A 17652-nucleotide genomic window follows, 5' to 3' on the forward strand; every position below is an offset into this window, starting at 1 on the left:
GGGCGGAAAATTTAGCCCAAATTTGTTATTATCTTATAGAAATAAAAAAAAAACTTATAATTGTATGTCTACATATTAAGTCCGTAATCCGTATACTCCGCATAATCCGCTGGAAAAGTAATCTTAAAGAAATATCACCTAGTTTATAATCATACTAATATCTAACGGGAAAAAACCGATTTAATGAGGACGATAGAACACAAATCATAAATGTTGCAAAAACAGTAGGGGCAGCAGAAATTGAATAGCCTATTAGCCTACCAGCGGCAGATTTGTAAATCCGGCACTGTAGAAATTACATTTACTTAAACATTAATAAAGTATATAATATATCCTGAATAGCTATTTATATTAAGAAAGACTTATACTGTGGATTTTGCGCATCGAAAATTAAACAGTTCAATATAGTCTTCCGACGTGGAATTTCGTAGCTCGAAGGACGTAGCTCTTTTTTTCTACATTATAAAACCTCCATTAAAATTAAGCACCGCAAAACCATGATTCAATTCTTAGTATAGGTAAATGTGTATACTAAATGATTTATACGTATGATACTTATTATGATTAATATTTTTTCATGATTTGACGATGGCCACTGGGTCACGTAGGTGGTCACCACCTTTATCGTCATAGACAAGGGCGCTGCTAGAAATATCGACCAAACCTTACACCGCCAATTCGCCACCAGCCTTGTGAACTAAATAATTTTTTCCCTTGTGTTACACTCCCTGTAGTTTCATTCGCTCATTCAAACTGAAACACAAAAGTACTGTAAATTGCTGGTTGACGGTAGAATAACTGATGAGTGGGTGGGAACCTACTCAGTACACTTATCAGGCTAGGCTCAAAACCCTACCACTAATTGTATTATTTCCCATTAAACTCCCTCACTAAACTTCCCCTGCAAAATTTAATTTCAAGTTAACATTGCGTTTATTTTTCTTATTCGATAATAATAAATACAATTCTTAGAAACCGCCAACAAAACAAACATTTTCTCTATTCAATGGCACATATCGTTAAACCATACAATATAGATCGGGAGATGATAATGACAAAATATTTGGTCATTTGTACCAGTGTGGCGGTTCTTCAGAGGTCTAATTACGTAAAGGCAAAAAGGAAAATGATGGTCACAGCGCTCGCACCGGCGGCCCAATCGCGTGGGCGTTAATCGTACGCAGGGAAAAATAACGAGTGTCGAACGATTTGTATGATGAATCGAATAGCAGCAAATGAATAAATCGAAAACAATTGTTTTATACATAAGTAAGTAAATCAATCGTATAGAGAACAATTACCTAAAGAAAAAAATTCTGAATGCCTGTATATTTTTAAAAATTAAGTGTAAGAGGTACTCGATAAAATTCATATTTCGCCACTTTCTAATGGACTTTTTAAGAATATAACAACTAGTAAAAAGTAATTAAGTTGTCTAAGAATCTCATTGTTTTTTATTAGCAGAAACTTGACTTTAGGGTAGGGTCTATATCGGAAGAATAATCTCTGTTGTAAAGATTATTATATAGTAAATAACAATTGAATTAAACTCGATAATTTGTTAGTGATAGTTACACATAATCAACAAATTAGAGAGGCCATACCTCTACGCCCTAATGTCTAATCTTACCCCCACTTACTTTGGAAATAATATTTTTAATAAAAATGACACATGACTAAGATGGCAAAATTAAATTTGATTAATTTACTTCATACCCTGTACAAGATAGCTTGTTTTGTTATGTAGTGTTGTTTTTTTCAGTCGCCCTCTGTTTTTTCTGCACGGTGCCTATACTAATGTATTTTTTACAAACGATTTGAATTTACTAAACGGCAAAGTTAAAAATATCTGCGGAATATAATTATAGAAGCCCCTGCCCCAAAAAGGACTTATTGACTGCGGGGTCGGAAACTTGGCGTTATAAGCTTATCTTTACTCCTAGTGCACATACAATGATTATTATCACTGATTTTATCAAAGTGATCAATGTTACTCTGAATATACATAATATTGTTGTAAATATATTGCGACGCAACAGTGAGTATTCCCACTTTGTTAAAAACATCCCGAAGAGAGTCTCTACCTCCAAGATTATAAATAAACCGGATTGCTCTCTTTTGTAAAATAAAGTAATATGCCATATGACATAATACTGTGAAAATAACCAAAATAAACTAAACGAGCGGTATCAATATCAGTTAGTTGTCTAACTTTTCTAACCGCGTATGCTGCGGAGCTGAGTCTTCCTGTTAGGGATTATAAATGAGAACTCCACTGAAGTTTTGAATCCAATTCTATTCCTAATAGACCGGGAGATGATAATGACAAAATATTTGGTCATTTGTACCAGTATGGCGGTTCTTCAGGGGTCTAATCACGTAAAGTCAAAAAGGAAAATGATGGTCGTAGCGCTCGCACCGGCGGCCCACTAGCGTGGGCATTAACCGAACGCGTCGGAAAAATAACGAGTGTCGAACGATTTGTTCTACAAAAATGCTTGTATTTTCAGATAGTCAAAAAAAAAGAAGTAAGCGGTAGCGTAATGCCATACTTCTCGGGTGTGGCTTACAGCCCGCCATACCGACGCGAATGCATTAATTTTAATAGAACAATTCAACCATTTGTACCAGGCTAATTTTTGCATAGCTAACTATCGTCGAGTAGCCATTCACGAAAATCACCTTGCCATACTTTTCCGACTGTTCCCAATGGCCGCCATACCACTGCAAAGGAGTAATTTTTTTTATGGCCAAACGATTTGTACCACCCTGAACTTTTTTCAACAGTTCCCTGTATGATCATAAATAGAAGTCTGATAATGCCTGTGGGAGGCGGCGAATGTGAACAATATGTTTTCGAAATCGTAAGATTTTATTCGTAATTCGTACGATTTGTACCATGGCACTAATTTTTCCTGTAAGTTTGAGGTTTAACGAATATAAATACAAAGTTCCAAACACCTAGGTGGCAGCAATCCTGCCTTATAAGCAGATGTTATGTTGTATAATATAGTTATAGTATGGGATTATTTTTTTTAGGTTAAATTTTATCCAAATAACCGAATACGATAATGCCATACTGTAACAAATGATTTTATGTCTTGTACCTTGAAAACGTGTCGAAAGATAAAAACCTGATCTTTGATGAAGTATGGCGCCACTTTTTCCCTCTACTTCAAGTATGGCAAATATAATAATGGTCACATTGTATCGTATAATTTCCAAAAATCCAAATGCCATACTGGTACAAATCATCCAATTTTGTTTTTCTTTTTCACCTTTTAGCTCAAGTCCAACAGTCATCCGCCCCATGTATACAATCTGTAATATTTTTTTTTACGTACAATTGCATCCAAATGATGAGAATACAATGATGCCATGATGAAAAAAATTATTTTACAAAAAAAAAATTAGCTAAAAATTAGCCTGGTACAAATGGTTGAATTGTTTTATTAAAATTAACGTATTCGCGTCGGTATGGCGGGCCGTAAGCCACACCCGAGAAGTATGGCATTACGCGACCGCTTACTTCTCTTTTTTGGACTATCTGAAAATACAAGCATTTTTGTGGAACAAATCGTTCGACACTCGTTATTTTTCCGACGCGTTCGGTTAATGCCCACGCGAGTGGGCCGCCGGTGCGAGCGCTACGACCATCATTTTCCTTTTTGCCTTTACGTGATTAGACCCCTGAAGAACCGCCATACTGGTACAAATGACCAAATATTTTGTCATTATCATCTCCCGGTCTATAAGAACACCGTAGTATCAGCTACTTCAAAACGGTCACCGTTTAAAGAAATATTATAATTTTGCCTTCTAATATTGGGTAGGGCAAAAACTACACATTTTGTTTTTTGAGCATTCAAAACTAAATTATTTACTGTAAACCAATTATTTATATGTGATAATGCACCGTTCACATCGTCATAGTCAGTTTTTTTCCTGTCAACCTTAAAAATCAGCGAAATATCGTCAGCAAACAACACTATATCACAAATACCTTTAACATAGAAAGGAAGAGCATTTATATATACTAGGAATAGAAAGGGACCCAAAATTGAACTTTGTGGAACTCCCATTTTTAACGTAGATCCAGATGACTTTATTCCATTAATGAAAACTTGCTAGATTCTTTGACTTAAGTATGAAGCAATAAGATCAAGAGCTTTACCTTTAACGCCGTAATATTTGACCTTATAAAGAAGCGTTTCGTGTTCTACACAATCAAATGCTTTAGATAAATCACAGAATACTCCAATAGCGTTCTGTGATTTCTCCCAAGCATCGTAAATATGTTTAAGAAACGCAATCCCCGCATCAGTTATCGAGCGACCTCTTCTAAAACTGAATTGCTCACCATGAAATATATCATTTGTACCGAAATGGATGAGAAGTTGATTTAAAAAAAATTTTCGAATATTTTACATTTGGATGGGAGTATTGAAATAGGCTTGTAATTACCGGGATCGCTTTCTGTTTCCATTCTTAAAAAGTGGTAAAACTTTACTACATTTTAACAAGTTAGGAAATGAACCCGTGTCCAAACTCTTATTAAAAATTTACTGCTATATACGGAGCAATATCGTATATGATGTTATTTAAATTTTACTTTGAAGCAATAAAAAGTCTTCAAGCTCTCGGATAACGTTACAGATTTAATCTTTAGAGACATTTGTGTTATATATAACGGAGCGCGCTTAATTTGTTTGTTTTCATAGTTAATGAATATAGTAATTGCTAATATTATGGGATGGCTGATATACTTTTAACACCCTGAAAATACCCTTATAACTCATAAGTTTCATGGCAACGCGAGCTGTTATCTCGTTTTTAGTGTCGTTATTATTTGACTAGCGTCTCGAATGCGATGGTGACTTGCGAACCCACTTTCACTAAAATAGTTTTTCCAAATGTCGGTTTAACCATCAAACTCACCTGGTGGCCATCCTGTTCCTCTGACATATATACATATCTTTCCTTTTTTGATATCTTTTTAAATATGCCTTTTACGCTGTCATGTGTTCTACATCATACTGACGTCGCCAGTATGTACATTGTACGACAAAAAAAACATAAATAAATCCTAATTTATTTTTGACTTTTCGACATACATTAAAAACATTAAATGAACATGTTGTTGCTACCGCTAAAATACTTAAAGCGTGACTCAACGATGTCCTAGTATTACTTAAGCGTTACGTTCCTGAGAATTATGTAAATTTTTCCTTTGAAAATATAACTCACTACGATATATTAAAACTTATTCTTTTTAATCTTATTCAGAATTTTGTAACCATCCAGATCTATTAAAATTATTCATTCAGGCTGCTAGTTGAAGAGCGCCATTTAGTATAGTTGCTGGGCATTTAATTGGATGGCTAATTAAGTTAGCTGGCTGTGACATATGTACAGCAACAAATGTTAAATGCATATAGGTCCCATTAAAAATACTAAAAGAAAATAAAGTATGCATCCTCGTCTAGTTTAACATCAAATCCAATGTTGGTTTAGACGTTTTTAATATAAACAATAACAAACATTATTATTTCTTTTGAAATAAAATCCTGTGTTTGGTTACGTATAAACCATAATTTTACATTAAAGATATTACTAATATTGAACGTAAAATATTTTTCTACATTTATTCATATCTCATGTGAAATCTCGGGTTCGACGTATATTACCTTATAGCCAAATTTGAGGAAACATTATGGTAAAAGAACCAAAAATATGTATGTAGAACACCGTCCGCTCCGGTTAGCTGAGTTCCTTGCGCTGTGTGCTGTCGCATCGCTGGCCGCCACTATAATAATTTTGGGAAATTTTAACGAAAATTTAATATTACTCAAGGTTTATGATTAACGTATAGATTATAATTTATTATGTGCTTTGACAAAGGCCGGTTTTAATTTTAATATTCGCAAATTTAAATTAATAAAACGGAAAATCTACTGTTTTGGATATTGTTACTTTTTTCAATTTCTTCGGACGGTTCCAAATTCCCAAATTTTCATAAGATTCAGACATTACTAGATGTTCCACCGTCCAAGATAGCAAAACCAAGATCTACAAAAAAATCTGGTTTTAAAAGGTCTATACTTATGTAGGAGCCGATTTTAACTATTTTTGATCCGAAGTTGCCCGTTGAGGTACAAACTGATGCCAAATTTCTTTGTATTATATTGTGGGCAAGTGTAGTCACCGTACCTCTGATGTAGTTTCGCTATCACTCGTATGAACTTTTTTTTATAATATCCGGTTAGGCATATAACTCCACTCCACCTGATGGTAAGTGGAAATGGAATCCAAACGCGAAGAAGACTAGTACGCACAGCAAGAATGAGCTGCACTAGTCACCCTCGCCATGCCGGCACGCAAGATGCCTCTTCACGCCTCGTTTGAAATCACCCAGATTATAAGAGGAGGGGAACACGTGTGCTGGTGAAGAGTTCTATTTTTTGGCGGTGCGACAAAGAAAAGAGTTGCCAAATTTCTTTGTGCGCGTTGGGAATAGATCACAGTTAGGCGATGAGATCGCGAGCCAGCACGATCTGTGGATCTGTGAAGGAAAGGGGAAGCAGGAATTAGAGAGAATAATTCCTCAGAGCACTCGCCGTGATACTGTCGATAGAAAACGCTCAGCGCCGCGATTTCTCGGCGCAAGCGCCAATAATGCGGACTGCACGTCGTTGTAACCGATCCAAGGCTTCCATTAAGTACTTAGCGAAGCCATCCCAGAGGTGCGAGCAATATTCAACGCAAGACCGCACCAGCGTTTTGTACAACAGGAGCAGTTGTTGTGGCGTGAAAAAACGCCGTACCTTGTTCAGGATCCCGAGTTTTCGTGAGGCTGTTTTGATAACAGCCTCGATATAATCCCTTGGATTAAGGTCACAACGTCCGTCAATACCCAGTACGGCAATAGGCTCTGTATCTCTAGCGTAGTGCCACAGAGGGATGGAACAAGGGAAAATTGTGACTTTTTCGCTTTGAACGCGCATACCTGCATTTTCTTGGCATTAAACTCGACAAGATTATCAGAACCCCATTTGGCAATGAGTTCTAGCGTCCTGTCGAGTTCAACAAGTTCCCTCCGCTTTTCTTCAGTTTTGGCTCGCCCGGCTACTGGGCGTCCGTGGTAACCCCCATGCACTGTACTATCATCTGCATAGGAATGTATGTTCCCGAGGGTGAGCATATCATTGATGTGCAGAAGAAAGAGTGTGGGGGAAAGCACAGAACCCTGGGGAATCCGAGCATTCACTGCATGGAATTTTGAAGCGCAACCGTCGACTAAAACACGAAGGTTACGACTGTGCAGGAAGCTGGCAATCCAGGTACAGAGCTGAGCTGACAGACCATATGCCGGAAGCTTGGATAGGAGACTTGTGCCAGACTCTGTCGAAAGCTTTAGAGATATCGAGGCCAACGGCCAAAGCCTCTGCACGCTTGTCTATAGCCTCACCCCAGAGGTGTGTTACGTACGCTAGAAGATCATCAGTGGAACGTTTTGGTCGAAACCCGTACTGACGATCATTAATTAGACTGTGATATTCTAGGTAACGGATCAGTTGGTTGTTTATAATTCGTTCCATTACCTTGGAAAGTATTGAGGTGAACCATAGTAGTTATAAGAGCAGTAATTGTTACGGTTGTCACTACAGTTATTAAAGACTAAAACGTCTTTAGTAACTATAATTCTATATAAGCGTTAAAATCTCAAACTGATCTTACTCCGTGAGTGTATCAACGGAGGGCTTTTCACCATCCAAAGGATTTTAATAAAGTTTATTGAGAGAGTAATAAAATGGAAGATGCGGATTACTTATTTCGCAATGGACAAGCTGATATTAACTCTTAGGTCTAATTTAAAGACCCCTCAGTGTCAAAATATAATATCAATTAGATTTGGACAGCGCTCTAATGAAACATGGGGTCGATGGTTGCTGGGAATCCATCTTGTATCGACGGTTACATTCAAGGTTTCCCGCGCACCAAAGTATACGATGACTCGCTAATATCAGAGATTGTCTTTTTCATCACGTAGTTGTTTCGTTAAACTACAGACGTAAATAATTTATGAGTAATCGTTTAAATATCGGCATGCATAAACCTGATAATGGCATTAAAATGTCTATAAATAAATCGATTGTTTTCTTATTTTTTATTAAATTTTCGTTAATTGATAATCGTATACATTTCGTATATTTGTCATGCATCAAAAAACTTAGTCGAGAGCCAGTAATATTATCCAGAAATAATCCCAAATGTTTCAAATCAAGGTTATAAGATTCTTCTAATTTTCTACTTAATTTATAATTTTATCAATACTGTAATACCTATTAATTTCACCCTAAGGTTTTCAAGCAAAAATATCCAAATAATTTAATATGCAGACCCTAGTCATTACTCCGAATGTATTTGCCCCTATTATGGTTGATATTTACTAATGTATTTACAACTATATTATGTATATCTGCAATAATAAGGAGATTTTTAAAAGAATCTGTGTTAATCACTGTAGGCATGAGAAGTAAGGATAACAATATTGTCAAGTTATCAATAAATTCTTACCTGCACATTATATTAGTTACTACAGTAAGATTAGATTAGGCTGATATTATTAAATTCTTCAGTTAATAAATTAAAATTTTTTTTTCAAAGAAATACTAATAAATAAGTACTCAACCAAAGATTGAAAAAATGTGAGGCAATGATTTTGATGATTCAAAGAGCAAGTGAGCCAAGACATATATGTATAAATTTTACAGTAATTGAGTAGAATGGTAGAAAAGAATAACTACTGATTTATTAACCTAAGTTCCATAATAAATTTAATAAAATTCTGAAAAATGTTGATCTAAAAGTTTTTGTTAAGGCCTACTTGAATAAAGTATATTTTCGATTGCTTGTAACAAAAATCTCATTTTGCATCTCTTATTCAGTAATAGTAATCATCATGTTTCATAAAAGTTTTTGAATAAATACAGTAAAAGTAAAAAAAGAAAGATAGAAATGTAGCAAGTTGTCCTTTGAAGAGCATGTCATCTTATTGCAAAATATTACTATCACATTCATCTACTTTTTTGTAGACTAGTAATAAGTAGATGTTTTATGAATATATTGTTTTTTCTGCACTTGTTGCACTCTGACTATGCCCAACATAAACTACTAAAATTAGAAAAAATGATTAGTGGTATGAAATATACAATTTCTTTACTAAATTTAGATAGTTTAAAAACAAAAAAAAAATGTTTATACATATTGTTAATATCAAATATTTAGTCAGTCTTCTAATATCACAGATTGACACAGCCCCTCACACTTAGTAGAAGTCTTGTTAATTTTAAAACCTTTTTTTTATACAAGTGAACTAACATAGTAAAGTTTCAGGCTGAAAATTTAAGTACTAGTAGTATTATTATTGTTTTAAACCTTTTTTAGGAAGTAGGCAAGTTTAACAAATAGGCTTAACATGTGTATGCTATTTGTTTAAGTCCATTGATGATTTTTATAGCACTTCTTTACCCTGTTCACTTCACAATTTTGAATATTAGACAGTCTTTGGTAAAAAATAAAAAAATAACATTAACAGTTCACCAGAAAAGCAAAGAACGTTCCCAATGTATAAAGTTTGTCACAACACTTGTAAAGGCAATAAAGTTCAAAGTTCATACACAACTTTTTATTAGCAATCATAAAATAATTAATACATCGGTGGTATATTAACTTTAACGACGATCCCTATATGATCTATGTGATTCACGTTCCCGACTGCGACCATGTGAGCGGTCAGAGGTTCGCCACAAAAATTCATCTACTGAACGTTCATATGACCTTTTGTCATAAACAAGCACTGAACGAGGATAATCAGCTAAATCATAATATCTTGGTGGTGGTGGTGGAGGTGGCAAGCCTTCATAAGTAGCAATAGCACCGCTAAATCCTGGTGGAGGTACATATGGCAATGGAGGCAGCTGATGATGCATAGAGCGCATGTATTCTGCAACATATGCTTCTGCCGCGGCTGAGCCCGTATTGTTATAAGTTTCGCGGTTACGTGTATACCATGAAGGTAACCGATCTCTCATATATGGTGATGGTGATCTCCTCTTAAAAGAGGAAGATCCTAATCGATTTCTTGGGGAAATAAAGGGCTTTCTTCTACTTCTTGAAGATGAATTCATGCGATTTCTGTAGCTGGTACCTCTGGAGGCCAAAGGTGCTCTGTAAGTTCTATAGCTACCCCCACTTTTTAAATAAGCTTTCTTGGAGGCCTCTTTAGATTTTCTTAATATGGGTGTCATTTCTATTCCCTCGTCTTCAGGAAAGAGTCTACATAATTCTTCAGCAACCTTAGGTTCAATTTCTTGCCCATCTCTGCCAATTTTCACTGGTTTACCCTCATTCCAGGGATTGTACAAATGGAGTGTACTGCTAAAAGACAGCTCTTTTCTGCAAATCCAATCCACTTTGAATACTCCATCTAAAACTTTAGCAGAAAGTCCAGGGGGAAGTACCCAAGATATTGGAGGGACATCTCTACGAGATTCACTTGCTAGTCTAGCAAAACCAGCAAATTTACCGCTTTCTTTAACAGAGAATATTAGAAGCACATTTCGAGATTCTCTATAAGCTTGATTTAAATTTGCTTCATTTTGAGGTAATGTTGACCATACACCTTTTGCTTTTGACAGTGTTATATTTTCTGCATTGTTTGATTTTATAAGAAAGAACCGTGTATCTCTAAATAAGTAATTGAGTTTTGTCATATAATCATAGGTTTTAATCTTTGAATTAGTCGAAGTAACACAACGTCGCTTGGTCTGAACAGGAGAATGGCTGTCAGATTTCGTACGTTTACGATTAGCACGTCTAACTTTAGATTTATTGCTGCTGACTGAACTTATGCTTGGCGTACTCGAATCACTTGACGAAGAACTAGATACTTCGCTGCGAGTGTCATAATCTTTACCCTCTTCTAACTGTTTTAACTCTTCTCCTATTTCTGCTTCCACTTCACCAACGCCAAGATTTACAGCGTCGGTGTTATTAGACACCTCCATTTTCAATGTGCAATGTTATCTATTTCAATTTTATCATAAAATTACATTCCTTAAGCAATTTTAAAACACAGATTGGCCAGGAAGTTTACTTGAATAATAAATATTTTATAACATTATTACCCTCAATCTATTCCGAAATATCGAACTTCTTACTACATACAACAATAAATTTGTTACAAATATCGCTTCTTCTATTCTATTGTTATAGATAATAATGAAATTTCTACAAAACGTGCACAGATTATACAATTCCAAATCGATCATTTTAAGTTGTAGGCAAATTTACACTATCAATATTTAACTAAAAATATATTAAAATATTTCATGCAGATTTAAAAAATTTTACATAACTTATAAAGGTTATCTATATACTCTATGTTATATTTATTATATGTTATATATAGTTAAGATATAAAAAATAAAATCAGAAAATTTGTTTTATACAAAAGCAAATATGTAAACACCCTGAGATATGATTTAAATTTTATGGACTTTCTTTGTGTTAGTCATTATAATAGCTTAAACCACTTCAAATTACAAATCATATAGAATATAATATTTGTATGGTAAAACTATACGAGTAATCGTTATCTATATTAATATTAGTAATGTGAAAGTAAGTAAACGGAAAGACTGAACTCTATTCCTCTGAACCGAATTTTCTGAAATTTGTTGTTGAGCAAACTTGAACTCCAAGAAGTAGCCTATATATATATATATATATCTAGGCATTTTCCATCGAGTAAATCTCAATGGCGATAGAACGTTACCCTCTGGTAATGTATGAGCTCCTCTGAGAGCTCAAAAAGCCCTGCCAAGTGTCAGCAACTAAAATAAATGCAGTCAATCACATTATGTTACTAGCTAGCTGGTATACTAAATTTAAAGTCATTGGTCCTGCGCTTTAAAATATCTTCAATTTATATGTATACAAAAAAATCTGCGATTTCATAATGATGATTAGAAAGAGACAAAATACCTCATAAATATACCCATGCATGTTAATAATGCTGTATTTAATAAAAAGTAATATATTATATATAAATTAATATACAAAAACATAAAGGTTTCAAGATAAGTGTATATACATATACAAATAAAAAAATGTATATATCATAGGTCAGTGCATAATATGAAAACTTTTTCTATTACACTTATCACCTGATTTAATTTTTGTAATGTTGGCAGCTTGTGTTTTGAATTTACAGAAGTTAGCGAAAATTAAAACTTCGTAAAATCTGCTTTTTAGATTTACGTACATATATTATTGTTGCATTGTAATTCATTAGATCAAACAAAGTGAAACGATTTAATTAATAATTGTATCCTGTATAAAACTAACTAGCTATAATGCATTATATACAAAAATATTTAGATAAACTCCAAATCCCGAAGACAAATAATAAACCGATAAGTAATGGATATAAAACAAATATCTTCTTATATTGCAATTATTATAGCTTTTATTCTCAAAAGGTAAGTTTTTTGTTATAATGTGAAAGTTTTTTTTAGCTAAGTATACATACTTAGAAAGTAATTCGCAGCTATTTTCTATTAATATACTCTTGTATTTATTTTCAGGTTTTAATGGCCCTTTATGAAAAAAATATTGATTTCGAACCTCTAGTAATAGACATTACTAAGGGAGAACAGTACTCACCATGGTTTCTCGAAATAAATCCCCGTGGCGAAATCCCAGTTCTCAAAGTTAATAATTCCATTATACCAGATTCTACCCGTATTCTAGATTATCTGGAACTCTACTTAGACCATGGTGTTTATATAATTTTAATTAATGAAATATATTTCAGTTAAAAACAAATATATCAATAATTATTTATGTTTTAGATATGCCCCCACTGATTGAGGTATCACAGGATAGCAAAACTTTAGCAACCATTACTAAGTTTAGAGAACTTATTGAGGCTCTACCAGCTGGTTTGATAACAGTGGGATCATTTTTCCACCCTCATCTTTGTGGCAGCCCTAAACTGCCTTTTATTCTACCAGTTAGAGAAGTGCTTAAAAGTAATATGATACATTCATTTTTTTGACCACCAAAGAAATGTTGATGGTCAACTTATACCTTCCCAATAAATTATTTTTAGGTGGAGATTTGAGTAGTTCAAAAAATCTTAGAAAGCTAGCAGAGGAAAATCCTTCAGCTAAAGGAGTTTTATTATATAAAGCAGAAATACAAGACAGAAAGCATGAAATCATTGCTAATGAAGAGGAATATATAAAAGTATTAGATATAGTAGATGATGTTCTAGCCCAAGTTGAAATACAACTTAAAACACAAAGTGAAGGTAATTTGTCTATGAAATTTATAAATAAATTATATGTATCTTTATACCATAGAAGGTTAACAGGATCCATTTTAATAATTTTCATACAACTGCATATTTATTGTTTAATAATAAATTTATTAAACTAAGACTATTTAAATTTAGATATTACAATAAATTAAACTTATTTAATCAAATGTTATATATTTTTCAGATGGTTGGCTTTGTTGTGAAAAATTTAGTATAGCAGATATAAATTTGACTGTGCTCCTTCAACGTCTTTGGGAACTAGGCTTAGAAGAGAGATTTTGGACAAATGGTAAACGGCCCAACATAGAGAATTATTTTGCTCGTGTCAAATTACGTGAGTCCTTTAAAAAGACCATACCTAACTTACCTGTTCATATAAAGATGATTTTAACATCACAACCTCCTGTTTATGTTGGAGCTGCTGGTGCAGTGTCTATTGGAATTGTGTTTGCATTGGCATATGTTGTCAAAAAACTTATCCGTTAATAATATTATTTTATTCATGGTTAAAACAAAGCAAAAGTATCTACATTATTAGTTTTTTTTTTGTTATGTAGAAAAGTCTTTTAACATAGACAAGCATATTTCACTTTCTTTTAAACTTTTTCACGTGTATAGTAATACAGTATTTTCATGACTGTATTATGAATACAGGAAAAAGCAAGAGTGAAGATGATCATATTATGCATTTATTAAAACTATTATATTTAAAAGCATTTGGCATGTTAATTAGATGTAGCCATTGTATAGAAATATATTGTGATTTATATTAGATGTTATTATTTATTTATTTAAGACTATATAGTATTATATAAGATCTCAGCAGAGAATACAGTATTAGTTAATCTTATCACAAACATTATCCTGATTTGTCTAAAAAAATAAAATATTATTTATTATTATGTAAGTTTGGAATTTTCATGTAAAATATACTGCTTTATTCTTTGTTCTGATATTAATTACGAAACAAAAAAAGACTACTGAAATAAAAAAAAAAACGAAACAATTTTCTTAATGAAATAAATTATTATAACCCTGTTCCATAACATGTGCATGGTATATTTATTTCCATTAATATTCCTTATGTATATGTTTATTCAATAAAATAAAATTTTCCTCTTGGAATATATATGTAATATCTGTAGGTATATATGTAAATATGTTGAATAGGCATACCCAGCTTGGGATAATTTATGCATTTAAAAAGTTAATTAGATAAAAACATATGAAAGTTTAAAAACAATAACATACCCACCAATAGAAATGAAATTGCCCTACTTAATAAATGTATTTGAAAAAAATATTACATTAATATTAGGCAACTGCCACATACCTTCTGCTATTATTGTATTTGTAGAATTACGGGTAAACATGCTTTCGTTAAGACTTGAATGATATTTAATTTTGGATTATGGCATATAAAAAAATTTAAAGTTTCCGTCACGATGACCTTCTAGTTTGTGTGACGTTCCTAACAGCGTGTACTTAGTATGACCTTGTAGTACGATCAATAATGTGTATGGGAATGGATTAATTTTCTTAACGGCGTTTTATATTTATTATTTATTTATTTTAATCTGTATTAATTAATTACGTTCCCCAAACCAAATGTCTTTACAATTTTTAGGTATCTTCGGTATTTCACACTATAATCTTACTTTTTTATATGAGATAATTGAAAGTTATAAAAAGACATAAAAGACAGAGGGAGCACTAATCTGCTTTTAAATAATCACATGTAAAGAATAAATAAATCTATAATAATATTATGTAAAAGGACTCTGTGTCTGTCACGCTTTTACATCTTGCTTAATACCAAATATAATGAAATTTGGTATTAAGCAAGGCGGAAAACAGGCAGGCAAAAATTTGTTCACATAATACCATAATCGAATTAGTACAAGTTAATATAAGTATGTAGATTTTTGATCTCTACATTATTATGTTTTTGGATAGTAATTTATATAATTCTCTGCATTATGGCAGCTATCAGTAAGTAAATATAAAACAGTATTATTTTTAGATTATTAAATTATGCAATTGTGATAACAAAGAGACTGCTAATTTTGAATCACAAAAAAATATTAATGGGTAAATAATAATCATCAAACAAAGCATATCAAAATTACTAAGTAAACATATGTTAGTAAAATTCTTTTGAAAAATATGTTCTAACTATAGTGCCTGATACTTTCACTGTTTGTCAGTTTTAGTTAGGTAGTTATTTTTATTAACAAAATGCTTACGATTAAAATACATTACAAAATATTTTAATTAAATAAAATCCTTAACAGTTAACTTAAAATGGTTAGTAATTTGCTAAAAGTTAAATGTACAAAAAAGTCTAAAATTAGGATTTCATTAAGATTTATTGTGGACCAGGATTCAAATTTAACTTATAAAAAATACACTATTACATAAGTACCAGGTAATTTTTATTAACAAACAAAAAAAAATGTTGATGCCTTAAAAACGAGGAAGTAAACAATTCTTCCATATAGGCAATACTTTAACAGCCACCAAAACAAACTTGTATATTTGTATATTTTATCACACCATTTTTATTTTAAAGCTTAAGGTTAAAAAGACCCAATATATTAAAATTATTCATTACCATAAATATTAAAACTACAATTAAAAGAGAAAAACAAAAACATTTATATTTAAATATCTCTATTTTGTGTCACTAGGTTCTACAGGTTCTTGGCCTTTGTTTATCGGCATTCCCATGAAGTGTTTGCCATTACTAATAATAGATCTTCTTCTTTGTGGTATATTTGCAGTAGCTGTTTTGTCTGAATTATATTTAAAAACTCCCTGACCTGGTAAGTTTGGAAGTATGTTAGGTATTGTGTACCATACTCTGTATGTTACAAACCATGTCAGTATTGCTATGATTCCACTAATAAATTTCTCAACCATAATGTGGTAATACAATATTGTTGAAACCAACATTACATCCCATAATAGTTGAAAAAGAGCAATAACTATTAAAAATGCTCTTACATATGGAGTAAACTTTTCATATGAAGTTTTCAGAATATTTAAGTCATCAGTTTTGATATTTCTTAGTGGATTAACACTAGGTGACTTGTCATTAACACTTCGGTAATATTTCTCATCACGGATATAATCTTTAATTCTTTCCCAACCATTAATGGCTCTCGCTTCTTCTATTAAAATTAAACTTGAATAAATTAAAATAAAACAGTGACCTGATATATCAAATCCATTCCAAAAATGTCCATTTGCCAAACAAGTAACTTTATCATCAAATTGTTTTGAATTGCAGCGACCATATTTTCTTTCTATTATGTTAAATATTGTAGTCCATGTATACCAAAATACAGTAGCAATTAATAGCCTTAATAAATGTCCTGTAAAGATGATCTTTCTTTTGCCGCAACATGTAGTATAAGAGGTCAAAAATACATATGGTACCGTCAGAAATAATGTCCAGAACCATCCAAGTTTTACAAAATATTGATTAAATATGTTATCGCTTCTCGAAAAATATGACTTTGGAAAAGTCAGAACATCAGCTACAAGAGATAATAAAAAGAGAGCTCCTAAATAAATAGCTATTTTTAAACCTGTGTCAAAAAATAACACTTTCTTACAAATGTGCACAATCATAAGTATTAGAATTTCTAATACAGACGAGGCTTCTCGGATGGGCTTGGTACCTTTTGAATCTTGCGATTCATTTTGAACTTTAAAATTCATTCGAGTACTTTTGAAACTGGCTCTGCTTGTCATGGTTTTAGAATAATTTTCATAACTATTTCATGAATCGTTTAGTGATTTCTATTTCTCGTTTCGATAAATCTGACAGAATGACAGATTAATACCTATGTGACATATGTGTTCTGATTTCTGACATATGTAAGAACAGAGTATATAAGACAATATTGATGTTACATTTATGAACCGACATCATAACATTAAGTGTATACCTATTACGTTGATAATGATAGGTAATTAAAGATACCTCTGAGACTTCTTCAATGAAGAATTTTTATGATGTTGTTAATATTCTATTCAACGTAATGGTATTAAAATATAAATCAAAATTAATCCATCACTGACCAATTTTTGAAATCCATCAATAAATTACTTAGAAATAGATTATTAAAGTTTACGAATTTCAGTAGGGAACGTCTGTAGTTTACGAATCGCCTGTGACGTCATTCGTCCTGTTCGATGTCACCGCAACCGCACCACGAATCATTCAAGTATCATAGTCTGCGGGTCACGTTCTTGCT

At 32.5% G+C, this 17652-nt stretch overlaps 3 protein-coding genes across 3 annotated transcripts; 1 reads left to right on the top strand and 2 right to left on the bottom strand.

The window, feature by feature from the left end:
• Positions 1–9673: 9673 nt before the first annotated feature.
• Positions 9674–11275, bottom strand: LOC124536324 (YTH domain-containing protein 1). The gene has a single exon (XM_047112848.1). It carries the CDS (start codon positions 11067–11069, stop codon positions 9735–9737), a length of 1335 nt encoding a protein of 444 aa, XP_046968804.1. The 5' UTR covers positions 11070–11275; the 3' UTR covers positions 9674–9734.
• A 959-nt stretch (positions 11276–12234) lies between these two features.
• On the top strand, positions 12235–14156 carry LOC124536158 (ganglioside-induced differentiation-associated protein 1). The gene is made up of 5 exons (XM_047112622.1): positions 12235–12545; positions 12651–12843; positions 12918–13097; positions 13178–13378; positions 13572–14156. Exons 1-5 carry the CDS (start codon positions 12420–12422, stop codon positions 13871–13873), a joined length of 1002 nt encoding a protein of 333 aa, XP_046968578.1. The 5' UTR covers positions 12235–12419; the 3' UTR covers positions 13874–14156.
• Positions 14157–15805: 1649 nt separating this feature from the next.
• On the bottom strand, positions 15806–17248 carry LOC124536157 (acyl-coenzyme A diphosphatase FITM2). The gene has a single exon (XM_047112621.1). It carries the CDS (start codon positions 17144–17146, stop codon positions 16061–16063), a length of 1086 nt encoding a protein of 361 aa, XP_046968577.1. The 5' UTR covers positions 17147–17248; the 3' UTR covers positions 15806–16060.
• Positions 17249–17652: the final 404 nt, after the last annotated feature.

The sequence above is a fragment of the Vanessa cardui genome, chromosome 16 (genome assembly GCF_905220365.1).
Source record: "Vanessa cardui chromosome 16, ilVanCard2.1, whole genome shotgun sequence".
Classification (NCBI taxonomy): domain Eukaryota; kingdom Metazoa; phylum Arthropoda; class Insecta; order Lepidoptera; family Nymphalidae; genus Vanessa; species Vanessa cardui.

What these genes read in the sequence shown, in the direction of transcription:
- LOC124536324 (XM_047112848.1), bottom strand. Translation starts at nt 11,069, where the DNA reads ATGGAGGTGTCTAATAACACCGACGCTGTAAATCTTGGCGTTGGTGAA.
- LOC124536158 (XM_047112622.1), top strand. Translation starts at nt 12,420, where the DNA reads ATGCATTATATACAAAAATATTTAGATAAACTCCAAATCCCGAAGACA. An exon ending in GGAACTCTACTTAGACCATG is followed by an intron (nt 12,844 to 12,917) that starts GTGTTTATATAA and finishes TTTATGTTTTAG; the next exon opens with ATATGCCCCCACTGATTGAG. An exon ending in AGTTAGAGAAGTGCTTAAAA is followed by an intron (nt 13,098 to 13,177) that starts GTAATATGATAC and finishes AATTATTTTTAG; the next exon opens with GTGGAGATTTGAGTAGTTCA.
- LOC124536157 (XM_047112621.1), bottom strand. Translation starts at nt 17,146, where the DNA reads ATGACAAGCAGAGCCAGTTTCAAAAGTACTCGAATGAATTTTAAAGTT.